Consider the following 14,969-nt stretch of genomic DNA (forward strand, 5'->3'; position numbering starts at 1 on the left):
AGTACACAAAAACTAATGAACAAAATATATTATATGATTTAATAAGTCAGTGCTTTTAACAATTCCATGCTCCATAAATATGAGACCTATTTATGGAGACTCAGAACTTAAATATTTTAATGAGCTAGTCTCTGAGGTAGATGTCCATTACTGCACTATATTATCTCAGACTCTCCTTTCCTAAACACGGATGTAAGATAATTTGCATATGAATTAAATTAATTAGCTTGGCCATGAAAGCAGAGGGTAATAGATCAGAATTAAGAAAATAAAGCATAAAAATTGAGATCAGCGTTCAAATAAGAAAGCCCAAACTTTCTTTGGTAGCTCTTTTATGCAGGCTAAATTAATAGCGATAATGTTTAATAATATTTTCATGTCATTCCAGTGTAATCTCCAGAAGGGGACATGAAAAGGCCTTGGCAAGTAGGGTTAAGGAAAATCCCAAGGCTTTTTTCACTTAGGTGAAGAGCAGAAGGATGACGAGAGTGAAGGTAGGACCGATTAGAGACAAAGGTGGGAAGATGTGCCTGGAAGCTGTGGAAGTGGGTGAGGTCCTCAATGAACACTTCACTTCAGTATTCACCAAGGAGAGGGGCCTTGATGACGCTGAGGACAGTGTAGGTAAGGTTAATGTTCTGGAGCATGTAGATATCGAGAGGGAGGATGTGTTGAAGCTGTTAGAAAATATTAGAACAGATAAGTCCCCAGGTCCTGACGGAATATTCCCCAGGCTGCTCTGTGAGGCGAGGGAGGAAATTGCCGAACCATTGGCTAGGATCTTTGAGTCCTCGTTGTCCACAGAAATGGTATTGGAGGATTGGAGAGTGGCAAATGTTGTCCCCATATTCAAAAAAGGAAGTAGGGATAGTCCAGGGAATTACAGACCAGTGAGCCTTATGTCTGTGGTGGGCAAGCTGTTGGAAAAGATCCTTAGAGATAGGATCTATGAGCATTTAGAGAATCATGGTCTGTTAAGGGACAGCCAACATGGCTTTGTGAAAGGCAGATCATGTCTCGCAAGCCTGATAGGGTTCTTTGAGGAGTTGACCAGGAAAATTGATGAGGATAGTGAAGTAGATGTGGTCTACATGGATTTTAGTAAGGCATTTACAAGGTTCCACATGGTAGGCTTCTTCAGAAAGTCAGAGGGCATGGAATCCAGGGAGGCTTGGCCGTGTGGATTCAGAATTGGCTTGCCTGTAGAAAGCAGAAGGTTGTGGTGGAGGGAGTGCATTCAGATTGGAGGGCTGTGACTAGCAGTGTCCGACAAGGATCGGTTCTGGGACCTCTCCTTTTTGTGATTTTTATTAATGACTTGGATGAGAGGGTAGAAAGGTGGGTTGGCAAGTTTGCAGACGACACAAAGGTTGGTGGTGTTGTGGATAGTGTGGAGGACTGTCTAATATTGCAGGGGGACATTGATAGGATGCAGAGCTGGGCTGAGAAGTGGCAGATGGAGTTCAATCCGGAGAAGTGTGAGGTGGTACACTTTGGAAGGACAAACTCCAAGGCAGAGTACAAAGTTAATGGCAAGATTCTGGGTAGTGTGGAGGAGCAAGAGGGATCTGAGGGTTCATATTCACAGATCCCTGAAAGTTGCCTCACAGGTGGATAGGGTAGTTAAGAAAGCTTATGGGATGTTAGCTTTCATAAGTCATGGGATCGAGTTTAAGAGCCACTAGGTAATGATGCAGCTCTACAAAACTCTGGTTAGACCACACAGAGTACTGTGTCCAGTTCTGGTCGCCTCATTATAGGAAGGATGTGGAAGTGTTGGAAAGGGTGCAGAGGAGATTTACCAGGACGCTGCCTGGTTTAGAGAGTATGGATTATGAGGAGAGACTAAGGGAGCTAGGGCTTTACTCTTTGGAGAGGAGGAGGATGAGAGGAGACATGATAGAGGTATACAAAATATTAAGAGGAATAGGTAGAGTAGACAGCCAGCGCCTCTTTCACAGGGCATCAATGCTCAATACAAGAGGGCATGGCTTTAAAGTAATGGGTGGGAAGTTCAAGAGAGATATCAGAGGGAGGTTTTTTTTACCCAGAGAGTGGTTGGGGCATGGAATGCGCTGTCTGGGGCAGTGGTGGAGGCAGGTACATTGGTCAAATTCAAGAGATTGCTAGATAAGCATATGGAGGAATTTAAAATAGAGGGATATGTGGGCATAAGGGGTTAGATAGTCTTCGGTGAGGTTTAAAGGTCGGCACAACATTGTGGGCCGAAGGGCCTGTATTGTGTTGCACTTTCTATGATTGATAAATATAAACTATACATGCAAAACCAGATTTATTTATAATATTGCTGAACTAAGATCCACCTCAGCTCATATGCTGCTCATCAGTGCTCTTATTAACTCTAAACGTCTATTCTAATGTAATCATGGTCAATCTCCTTTATGCGCACAGACTTGATATCATCCAAGACTCTGCTGCCTATGACCAAGCTTGCAACAAGTCTTTTACTGCTATATTTACAGATCTGCATTAGCTCCTGGTTGAACAGAGCCTCATTTTTAAAATTCTCATTCTTGGTTGTGCCCCTCCCTATCGTAATCTCCTCTAGCATTATAACCCTCCAAGATATCAGCAATTCTTCAAGTCTGGTTTGTAGTTCATTTCCGGTTGCAATTGCTTCAGCATTGGTGGCTCTGACTTCCTCTGCCATGACCTTGAAATCTAGAATTAGTTCCCTGATCCTTTCCTTCTCTATACCTATCTTCAAGACTGCTACTTTAAGGAAGCTGTTGGCACCTACCCACCTCTTGATTTGGCTCAGCATCAATCACTTTTGTTTGATTGTGTTCTGTGAAGTGCCGCAGGATGATCTGTGCATGCTACAGATGTTCACACACAATCTGATACTACAATGACAAACTTCCCAAGATAAAAAAATAACAACAGCAATTTTCATTTACACTACAAAAGTTCGCTATTGTAGTATCACATTTGTGAACATCTGACTTAATTCCCAAACACCTTAGAGAAACTGAATAAGAGCCAGAATAGATATTTTTTAAACAAAGGTTTATTTGCCAAGACAAATACATCAATGTTGCACGTACACAACATGGAAATTGCATTCACCAATTTAAATATAAACACACACACACGCGCACGCACACAAAGGTATACAAACTTGGTGTTAACAAGTTAATCATTGCAACATCAAATTAGTATATAACTAATGCAACTTTTCCATGCAAATCCCAGTGTCTTTTTTAATCATTGGGGGCAGGGATGGTGCTGTTTAATAGAGCAGATAGAGCAGGAGTAGAATTGTGATCACCTCCATTCAAAGAACTGGAAAATACAATTTTGGCTCTTCTTGGTTAAATTTAAAAAGCACTACAAGATATTAAATAAAAAGACTATAAGGTAACTGGAATGTTTTTGAGAGCAAAAAGATATAAAAGACAATAACTTTTCTAAACTGTAGTATAATAATATTCCAAGGCTATTATAGAAAATTAACAATACCCCTGTGCCTATTTATTTCCATTGTTTTGCAATACCAGAATATTTGTTCATTCTTAGTATTTCTCATTGAGATAAAGAAATGCTAGAAATCTGATACAAAAACAGAAAACTTCACCCTGACAAAAGTTCTTAATGAAGCTTTAACAACTTTTTCCTTTTGCTGCAATTTCCAGTGTTTTCACTCACACATTTGCCACTGACATCTGCTCTATTACCTATCAAGAAGCAGCAGTTTCGGTTTTTTTTGTTAGGTGAAAAATGCACAGAGAAAATTAGCTTAGGGCAACATTTTAGATATATTTTCCCCTTCTGGGCCTGTCTAGTTACGTCTAGTTACAACTGGTTACTTGCTGCTACTGACACCACGCTTCTGATAGCACCATCCCTTAATTTTGATGCTAACTACAGCCTCTAATCATAGCCATGAAAGTTTAACCCCAACCTCTAATGTTAATCCTAGTCCCTAAACCTACCCGAACAACCAATCTCAACTAGTAACCTTAACTCATATTTTGATCTTAACATTAATCACTAATCATACAGCCAATAGTATGATGCAGGGCCAGCTGCTTATCAATAATCATTGTCCCATCATTAATGATGATCATTGACCAGATTGTCAATAGCCGATCCATATTATTTTTAAATGCTCCGAATCGTAAAAATGTTGGTAGAAATTTTGTTCACCTTCAGTTTCCCCAAATAAAAAAAACTGCAGGCATCTTATAAATAATGGGATCCAGTAGAGAAATGGCAGTTAAGATAGAAAGGAACTGGGACAAAACATGGAGAGGTGAACTGAGGCTCAAAAAGGGAGATGGACCAATGCTTGCTTTGGGCAATAGTGAGAAAAGATGTTTTGTGATTATTATAAATGGATTATCACCTTTATTAAACCAATCGTGAGAGGCATTTGTATATTAAAAATTCACACAGCTTGGTTTCACCTGATGTATTTTCAATTATTTAACTGCATGGTGCACACCCACTAATCATCATCATGTTTCTTCAATGTAAATCATTTTTTTAAACAGAAATATTACCTGTAAAGATAACTGGTGTTCACCTGAAATATACCAATTTCTGGTGCTGCTCTGTGCAACCAAGTGACCATTCATGACAAAAGTCAAAACAATTAGAAAAATAGGCAACAGGTGTGTCTATATTAACTAAGCAGTACTGAGAATAGGTCAGTTCAACGTTCAAAGATGTATGGTACAAATTCTTATTGTTATGAAGATTATATCCTCTTATTTTCAATAACTAGGGAGATTATAAACTATTAATCAAATGTAAGTATGATAAAATTAACTTTGAAGATTTTGTATTCAAAGCTAAGTGGTCTCGGGCACCAACAGATATTTGGAACAAGTGGCAAAGTGGACCTGAAGTAAAGGATTATCAATGATACTCAATAGCAGAGAGTTCTTAAAGAGCCTGCACCTGCTTCTACTTTTTGTAATGGATTGGATTGTCCTAGATGTTGACAGCACTTCTAACAAAACTGCTAGCATTTAGCCATTTAAACAGCAGTTAAGTCCAGATTTCCATGTATGAGCTCTAGTTTTAGTCTGCTACTCTAGGTAAAACTCGAGCTCCATAGTCAAATACAGAAGCCTGGGACTTACACTTTTAGAAAGCTGATTTTGTTAATTTACTCTGCTCCAGAGATGGAGCCCAGTGGTGCTGTAATTCTGTAGCATTACACAGAGGAAATCATATCATGGATCCTGCACCAGGTTAGACCATGTTGCAGCTTCTGAGATTGCGTTCATTTCATTGAGGTTTGTCAGGCAAAGGATCAGGAGGCAACAGGAACAGCAGGTTACATTTATAAAATTATTTTCTCTTAAGTTAATGCTTTTAATTATTTATAAAAGTGATTTTTTTTTAAAAGCACATTTACTTACTTTTATTTCCTCTGTTCCTAATTTTAAGTTAACCACTTAATTTAATTTCATTAGTTTTTAAATGTTTCTGGATATTAAGGGAAGGGACCACACCACTCTACCAGGCCAGCAATATTGACCTTTCATATCCAGACCTGACCAGTCCAGGCATGGGGAGAGCCATTTGGTGAGTCTGGGCAGTGATATCCAGGCTGGCAAGATCTGGCCCATTATATTTGGATAATAAAAACTCCACTGTATCCCTTGTGTGTTAGTTGATCTGTTGGCCATTGTGCAACTTAGCTGAATAGTAAGCAGCAATAAATTGAAAGCTTTCTTAAAAGAAACATAAGTTACTTTTCTTAAAAAAGATTTTTCAATATGTTGTTGGATCTGACTCTTTTAGAACTGACTATAGACTTCTGACTGTTCTGTGAATGCAGATGGTTAAGGTAACCACAGCAAGTTGAAACAATGTTGAAGTTGTAAGGCTAAATGGCACAGTGGCTCAGTGCACTGAAGTACCAAGGTACTGTACCACACAGTCGCTGGAGAGTTTACACTCAGAATTTCCACCCAGTGAGTTGCATGGAGGGGGATGGGGTTGGCATATGGTAGCGGTTCAGTGCTTACACAGCAAGAAGAATTGAAAAACAAATTGGAGAAAAACTGGAAAGGCTTCAGCTGTACAGATCCTACTGACTACCTCTGGAGGCGCATTAACAGAAGTAGATTGAACAATTAGCTCTCCTCCCAACTGTTGACAGTGTATGGAGAACCAGAAATAACGAGGAGGTATTTAAAAAAATAAAATGGAATGGGTGCAGGTTGGCAGGCTAGCAGGTCAGGGAGCAGTGGAGATGAAACTACAACTTTTGTACATTTGTGGACAATAGTGGATCACATGTACTATATGAGAATATACACAAAGCTTTCAGAATCCGTGTACAAGCAAATGACTTACTACATATTTAGCAAATACACATGTATGAATTCTGCAGTTCTCCTTTCACAGTTTCAGAGGATAGCACATTACTGATCACATGTCCGTCAAAGATCTTGGAACTTAACACCATATATACAATAATCAAGGGAGGAAGTAAACAATTAATGGTCCAATATTTTAAAAATAGACTATCACATATGATTATTTCAGTAAGGGAGCTACAAAGTTAGCACAATTGACTAGGAAAAGACCCTCAATAAAGAACTGAAACATGAAACAAAGCACACCATGAAAGAATGTGAAAATATCAGGGAATGGCTCCTTTGAATTGAAAAGGTCCCATTAAAACAAAGATATACAACATCCCGAAGGCATTGCATGCTGCTTAGAATCAGATTCTTGATGAGTTGGATGCAGTTAGGTGTTGCATGCTGATTAGTAGCCTATTCATACTAAATACCAAAATATTTTTCATTTTATATTGTTTGCATTGGTACTTAGTTCCAGAGGTGTAATGGTGTGATCAAAATCAGCCTGTTGTTATGGAACATCAGATTTCAAATAATCCTCTGTTCTACATGATTACCAGAAAATTCAACTGGTTTGTCATCTGATAAGACAATCATATAGGATTATAGCTTAGTTTTGGAGACTGATTGATATAACTACACCATCATTATGTTGGACATTTTGTGCATAATCATCAGAAATAAAGGAGGCTTGAATGCCCAGGTTGAGTTGCTGCACCATAGATGTACAACAGGACAGAATATCTCCCTGTCAGTCTTTCTTCACAGTCTCACCCTTGTCCAAACTCTTGGCTATCAACATTAATAAAAGGGCAAAGTGCTTATGCCATTTGTAGCATCTATGGGCACCTTTTCTATTGGGGACTGGCCAATTAGGCCCATGTGGTTAAAGACGTGTTTTTCTAACTGAGGCATCATTGCTACTTTACAACAGCATTGTTGGCGATAGCACTTGGAGTGTTTCAGTAGCACATTGAATGTGCCTGGATATAGCATTTCCATGTTAGGTAGAAATATTAGCATTTGTGGTGGGGAATGATAAATTATTGGTTGTATCCTTATTGTAAAATTATAATGAAGATAGGTGGAAAAAGCAGATTCCTCTGTCCTTCCCCATTGTAGGAATTTTATAATGGGAAGAAGGAGTTGTGGATACCCTGAAAAAAGTACTGCCCCAAATTCCTACCCTAACCCATTAATGTGCTTTCTGTACCAAAAATGGGTATGAATTTTTACAGAGTGGTTTCAAATCAATATTGGACCAAAATAAATTGATATCAATTGTAATTAGTTGCCACAATTAATTTCATGTGTGTCTGTCTCTGTCACCCATCTCTCTGTTTTGCAGGTTGCATTTCTAGTCTAACTCCAAATGTCTAGAATTAGATCTTCATTTTGGTTTCCTTTAAAATATTTCACTTGATAGGGAATAGTTTGTTAAATGCTTAGTATGTTCAAAGTGGTCTTTTGACAGCAGACAATTTTGGAGTGTACTGAGAAAGTAGCTTCTGTTTGATGTGACCACTGAGCACACCAAAAGGGCAAATATCAAAAATAAAACATCTTATTGAAAGATGAAGGTCATGATATTACAATTGCTCAGACAGAATTCACCAAATAAACTGCTATTATGGTTATGTTTCAAAATCAATTACAACTTCAGCCATTCCTTTAAATCTTATATATCTGACACAGCACCAAATGCCAAACAGACTGCTCATCATTAGTACTCTATTATTATGCTCTCTTTACTGGTTCTGGATATTTATTTTTGATTTTGCATTATTAAATGTAATATCAGGAATATACTGATTAATTTGCTTCACATCTGAACAAATTCCACATTTGCTCAGATTTGCCAGAGTTAAACACAATTTTCTGGTTTGCTTTTATGCTTGTTAAGGCTTTGGGCATTTCAGACTGTTACCTCCTGATGAGTTGGCAAGTCAGAAAAAATGTCACAGTTATATTTGGAAACAGGATTCAACTGAAGGCCAATCCATCTATATTGTGCTAGTTTTACCTTGGAATGTATAAGACAAACTTAATTAACTATTCGGCAGTAAATAGCTGGTTACATTGTTAATCAGACTTTGATAGCAATCAATGCACCCATTCGAGTAATTAGGGCAACTTACAGACAAAATAAAAACAACCATGTTATAAGCAGAGATTAATAAATAATATCTGACACTGGAGAAGATATGGCTGACGAGAACGAAGTTAAGCTGGATCTTAAGTTGGTCTTCCTTCTCCTCAGGTGCAGAAATAAACTGGAAGAAAGGGAGAAAATGGAGGTGAAAAATCACAGAACACAATTGAACTGGAGAAAGAGGTTCCAAACTAAATCTTACACATTTTGTTAGGTATTTGTCATTTTTAGTAATGCTGCTCATTGTTTTGGCCACTTTTCACTTCCAATCTATCATCTTTAAAGCACAAAGTTGAACAGGCTGGGTGGCAAACATCTGCAGTGTGTGAATCTACAGCACCTTCTCCAGCGCACACGATAAACTGCACTGTCACTGCCACGTGTTGCGTCCAATGGATGGAAAAAAGAAAAGGCAAAAGGTGTCCACAAAGGACAGGCAGCTTCAAATAATTGTCAAGGAAGAAATTTTCTGAAGTCCATGTAGTGAGCGCCACCATTCAAATCACTTAAGCTGGGAGTATTTTTATGAAAACAGGAAAGAAGCCAGCAGGTGTGCTACAGAGTTATTTATGGTGTACAAACTGATAAGTCTTTCTGATCACTTTAATTTTAAACATCTTTCCATCCTGGGTATCTCATATTTATTCCCATCAACCATGGTGCTAAACTCCTCTCATGATGAGTGCCAATTCAAGAAAAAAATAACAAGCTGAATTGAGGAGTCAGAGAGAAAAAAAAGTGCCCATGTCAACCAAGAGTTTGAAACAGAAGGAGCCATGAAAGGGAAGGGTAGATATGGCTAGATAAAAGTACAACGTTTCCTTCCTAGTTACTCCCAGACACTACACTCTGGTCAACATTACCTTTTTAAGCCTCAAATTCTTCTCATTTTTCATGGACTCTGAAAAAGTTTTCCCAAATCTCCTTTACTTTTATACTATTTCACACGGGCACCTCCCCTTCCAATGACCGCATATGACCTCCCATTGTTCCTTGTGTTCCAAGATCCTACAAACCTTCTCCATTCCTCTCACTGCCTTTTTCTTCCAGTGCTCCCACCCACAGCAATTCCCTTGAATTTTTCCCACATCTCATTGCCTCTACTGAGCTACTTTCATAACAGAAAACCACAGTCACATATCTTCCATCTTCGCCAAGCACAATTGTAGTACTCAGAGGTACCAGAACTCTTCTCTGCTTTTCTCAGATCAAAGGACCTCTTCTGCATTACTGCATCTCAACATTCATAACATCAGAACATAAGAAATCACAGTGGGAGGAGACCATTAGCCCCTTGTGCCTTCCCCACCATTCAATAAGATCATGGTTGATCTTTTACTTCATTAACCCATATCCCTTGATTCCCTTAATATCTAAAGATCTATCAGTCTGTCTTGAATACAGTCAGTGACCAAGTACCAATGGATAATTGTTTGTAAAGATGACCATCCTGAGGGTGGTGCTCTCTGGCCTGAATGGTTAACTCCTTATTTCAGACTACGATTGCTGGTTTTAGGCATCTCATCCAACAAAAACATTAGTTCTACCACTACACGTCAAGCCCCTATATCGTCCCTGATACTCACCAAGATTATTCTCCCAATACCATCAATGCAAAGGATCCCACCTTATTACTTTTGAATGCTTTCTAGTTATTTGCCATTTGGAACAATTTCCTTGCTATTCCCTTGTACAATCTTGCTTAAAGAAAAGTACATTTCCAACAAAAATATCAGTCCCATCTTAATCTAACTTGTCAGAAGGATTGGTGCACACCATTAATGCATTCTGAGCTTGGAAATGGTATGGTATGATAAATATGAAAAATATGTGCCAACAAACCACAGACAGAAAATGTTGACACACAAAAGGCTTTGGAGGTCGAGCTGAATGCTGGTAAAAATGTCACGTCAGATTCACAAACTGTGGTAATAGGTGTTAAGCAATGCAAAATTATCATGCATTCTAATAAAGGTACTCACTTATGATAACGATGATAATGAATGCACATATTGCTCCAAGTATAATCATCATCTGCAAACATAACAAGAGAGAAATCATTTGCAGTATAAATAAACCTGTTAGTTCTATGTAAGGTTATATAAAGCTAGATCTGGATAATGTGCTTAACTTTCCACATACAATTTGTACATAAATTCACCCAATTATTTCAATTATCCTTCAGTTAGACTGATATAATAAGTAAACCTAAATGACCACAAAGTGTTTGAATTCTATTGTAGGCTGATAAAAAGACTATTGGTTTCATGTAATCAAAATGTTGCCATGGTCAACACAAAAGTAGTAGGTAGTAGGGTAACAAAAGAGTGCAGTCTGTCTGTTCATTGCCAACAATTTTCTCCCCACTCTAGTTTCATGCAGAGGCAGGTTTTGCAGCTCAAGTGGTTGAGGCTGTTGATTATGTTCTACAGAATCCTCTTGCTATTCCTCTTCATCTATTCCTGTCTTTCCTGTAAATGCATCCATAATATTAGCCCTACATACTCCGATCGATAGTGTGTTGTGTATGCTTTACCCTTTGGGTAAAAAGGTGCTCCTAAATTCACTTAGATTAATGATCTTTTCATTTTTATGGGCACTAGTTCTGCTCTTTTCCAAACCTGCAAACATCTTTTTTACATCCATCTTATTAAACCCCTTCATAACCTTTTTGGCCTTGATCACGTCTTCCCTCACACAACTTAATGACAAAAAAAAATCATAACCTGTTCAGAATTTAATGATAAGCCCAATCCCTTGATTCTTGTATCAGCATTTTCTCCACTGCTTCTCTATTTTGTTTACAATATGGAGATCCCAATCTAGCACAAATTCTACATCTCCTTTCAAGATTTAGATGACAAAACTCATTGTAGGGAAATTTAAAAAAACAAACAGGATTTTTTTTTGTTCTTTCTCTGTTAACTTCTTGACATATTCAGTGAACATCAAAAAACTGCAGAGGCTGAAAATCTGAAATAAAAACTGAAAATGCCAGAAACCCTGCAAAGTGTCCGCATGTGCGCAAAGAGAAACTGAGTTAACATCTCAGGCCGACGATCCTTCAACAGAACTGGGAAAGAGAGAAACAATTTAGTTTTAAATTGCATTGAAGGTGGAGGAGGGATTAATGGAAAAGGGAACTTATTCTGATCAGGTGAAGCCAGGTTGCCATGGAGATAAACTGTGAATGAAGTCATCTGAGTGATAGGTTAATGAAGGGAGGGGAAGAGAGAGAGAGAGAGAGAGAGAGAGAGAGAGAGAGAGAGAGAGAGAGAGAGAGAGAGAGAGAGAGAGAGAGAAATAGAGAGAGAACGAACGAATAACCACAAAGGAACATAAAAGCAGTGCAAATCTGCCCTGCACATCATTGCTTATACATTCCTTTGCTCGTGTTCTTTCCCACTAACTGTCCTCATTAATGTATCAACCTTTTGGCTTCATCAAAGCTTATGATCACAGTGACCCTGGCTTTGGTCTATTAGAGATATTCCTATCAATCTCTTCCCCATTTCTCTGCAAATTAAAACTAATTTGTTTTTTTCTTTCCCAGTTCTGGTAAAATCTTCAACCTGAAATATTAAGCATGTTTCTCTTTCCACAGATGATGCCTGACCTGCTGAATGTTTTCATCATTTTGTGTTTTTAATCTTGAAATATCCGTTTCGAATTGATACTCAACAGCGGTACATTATTCCAGAGTAGATCCCTATTTTCACTGTTTTCTGGATTTTCATAGGGCTCTAGACTGCCCTCAAAAGACTAAATAAGGTAGATGGTATTTTAAATAAACTTGTTGAGAAAAGATACAGTGATTACAATTCTATGCATATTTAATGTTTATAATTCTTTTTAGTCATGCTGAATGTGGAATTGTTCACAGTGGGAACCAGTGCCTAAAATCCCTGTTGGTAGCACTAAACAGGCCATACAGTTGTATCAGTATGTTGTTTGCTGTCACTAAGATTCATTCCAAAATCAATGGAATGAATTTTGGAACTAAAGTACGACGCACTTTCATGACAATATAGTGTTTTTAGAACTACTGATTGGGGATGTACTTACAGGCATAGGTCTCAACTTCAATTTAAGTGCCATTAAGGGCATGGATAACTTGACTATCACACAAAAATTACACATGATCCCTGCTTTAAAGCTCTATGTTTTGTCCTTGCATAATACAGTGATATTAAAATAGGGCAGAATTTGCTGCAAAAACAACTCTAATAGTACATTATAAGTGCACAAATGCTGCAAATTTAGACAAGAGTAGATATATAGGAATGTGAAAATCCAGAAGTTTTTTCCAAAATGCATCACTTCACCACAACATGTTCAAAAGCAGTATTTTATTATCTGACTTTCCTTTTAAATATATTGAACGATTTGAAGTTTCTTAATTGATGTCATATATACATACAGATTAAACTTGCCAAAGGTGATTAGGGCTTATACTTTCCAGTCTAAATATCCTTTCAACAGAGTAGGAAGACTTAAATTCTGCCAAAAAATCACCATGAGCCTAATGATAAATATTTAAAAGTGTGATGTCTCATTCCTTCAGATTTAAAATTTAGCTGGAGGTATTTTAAATTGCTAAAAATGTTAATGATCTCCGAATCCAATTTTTCTTTTCTTTGCATATTTCTATTTCCTTACGACACAGAAGGAAGCCATTTGGCTCATTGAGTGTATGCTGTCTCCCAGAGCAATCCCAAACCCTCCCCACTGATTTCTCTGCAAACCTATTCTCTTCATATGCCTATTCACTCTCCACTTATCTGCACTATTTTGATGTTGAGCTCACTATTTCAGTTGAGAGCTCCTTGTATGAACACTGTGTTATTTCATTAACAGTTATTTAGTCTCATTAGTTTAAATATTCTGTTCCTTCACATAAGTCACAGTACTCCCGCAGAGGATGGAGAATCATATCTATCCCTCATTTTGAGCAACTTGTGCAAAAGATCAGATATTAAACAGGGAAGGGTAAGACTGATCTTTGGCTATTTATAGTGAATTCTAGGACCTTTTGCTTTGTATAGTTTAATGGCAGATTGGGAACACAGAATAAGTAAAACACGTTGAAGCAAAGGAGTTCACTCCTCTGTAGTAGCCTGAAGAGGAAGAAGACCACCTCAGTCTACAGGTAGTAGTAGAGCAGAATTGCTGAGGATGATGGAATAGAGATACTGAAATTAGAATGAAAATAAAACAAAATATGATAAAAGGAATTAAGATTTAGTAGACAGGAAGCATGAGCATAATTCAGATCAGAAATTTGTAAACTAAATTTTGAAACAAGTTTTTTGGAAGTAATAGTGATAAACGATACCCTTTATCTGACATCATTCTTGACCATATATTTTGAAATGCATGCTGTTGAATTCAATATTTATGAACTCTCTTGAAAGCATTGACACAATTATGCCACAATAATACTGATGATATACTTTTCTAAATGACTGTAGGTAAACAAAATTCCTATAATATAATTTCTTCTAAAACCCCCATATGTTATCTTTGCCACACTATTGGAAGGCCATCCTATTTAAACGAAATCTTGCTGTTGGCAGAATAAGTAATCATTGTAAACTGAAATTTATATAACTATGTCATTGTACAGTTATTGCTTATACAATTTTAGATTACACTGGGAGCACATGGGAAATAATTCATCCTGTGGCACTGGATTCTCAGACTTTAAAATGCACAAAATTTTGACCTGGTCATATGAGTTGTGCAATGTTGAGATTTTTTGCAGTGTTGGCATTCCGCTGGTGGAAAATGAGTTTGGACTTGTTTTCAATTACTTAAGACGTCACATTTATTTCCAAAGTTGCAGCAACCTCTCCAGGAGAATCCAGTGAAGCATGGCAAGTCAGTAATATTTTAAAAAGTACTTCATAAAAGCACACCTTAAATGACAAACTTCAGGAAAAACAGGTTTAAAATTATAAAAACAGAAGAGGAAGAAGAAAGGAGAGGGGAAAATGGAAGAGATGGAAAGCAGCAAAGGGGGTTACATTCTTCTATCTTAAACAAGTTTATAATTCTGTGAAACATTTTAGAAAGGAAATGTCCCCTTAGAACCTGGCAGTTTTCTGTTCAATCTGAGTGGGGTTCATATTACAGAACTAAATATAGTCCTGACATTTGAATAGATTTATTACTGTAATATTTGTATTTGCATCCAATGACTGGCTCAGGGAATTTAGAAAGATGCTGAAGCTAACGAGGCTTATGGTTGGTGAATTACGTATCTCCCCACTCCCTCCAGATATCTTCCAGATGCATGGACTTTATTTAACATTTATGTTCTAGTTTATGATTTACATGAAAATTTTACCAAAGGCACAATTACAATGACTGAGCCTAAAAGAGTAAAAAAAAGATTGCATGTTAATGTCTTTTATATATAAAACAGATGTTAAGTGGCAGTTTCAGGGCTCCAATTTAATTTTGAATGT

At 37.5% G+C, this 14,969-nt stretch overlaps 1 protein-coding gene across 1 annotated transcript in view; it reads right to left on the reverse strand.

Annotated features, from left to right (window-relative positions):
* Positions 1-3,013: 3,013 nt before the first annotated feature.
* Positions 3,014-14,969, reverse strand: part of vamp2 (vesicle-associated membrane protein 2) — a 92,764-nt gene continuing 80,808 nt past the window's right edge. The window contains exons 4-5 of the mRNA XM_052018700.1: positions 10,482-10,533; positions 3,014-8,620 (exon numbers count right to left, since the gene is read on the reverse strand). Of these exons, the coding sequence (XP_051874660.1) occupies positions 8,604-8,620; positions 10,482-10,533 (69 nt within the window). The 3' untranslated portion in view covers positions 3,014-8,603. The remainder of the gene's footprint in view (positions 8,621-10,481; positions 10,534-14,969) is intronic.

The sequence above is a fragment of the Pristis pectinata genome, chromosome 6, assembly GCF_009764475.1.
Source record: "Pristis pectinata isolate sPriPec2 chromosome 6, sPriPec2.1.pri, whole genome shotgun sequence".
Classification (NCBI taxonomy): domain Eukaryota; kingdom Metazoa; phylum Chordata; class Chondrichthyes; order Rhinopristiformes; family Pristidae; genus Pristis; species Pristis pectinata.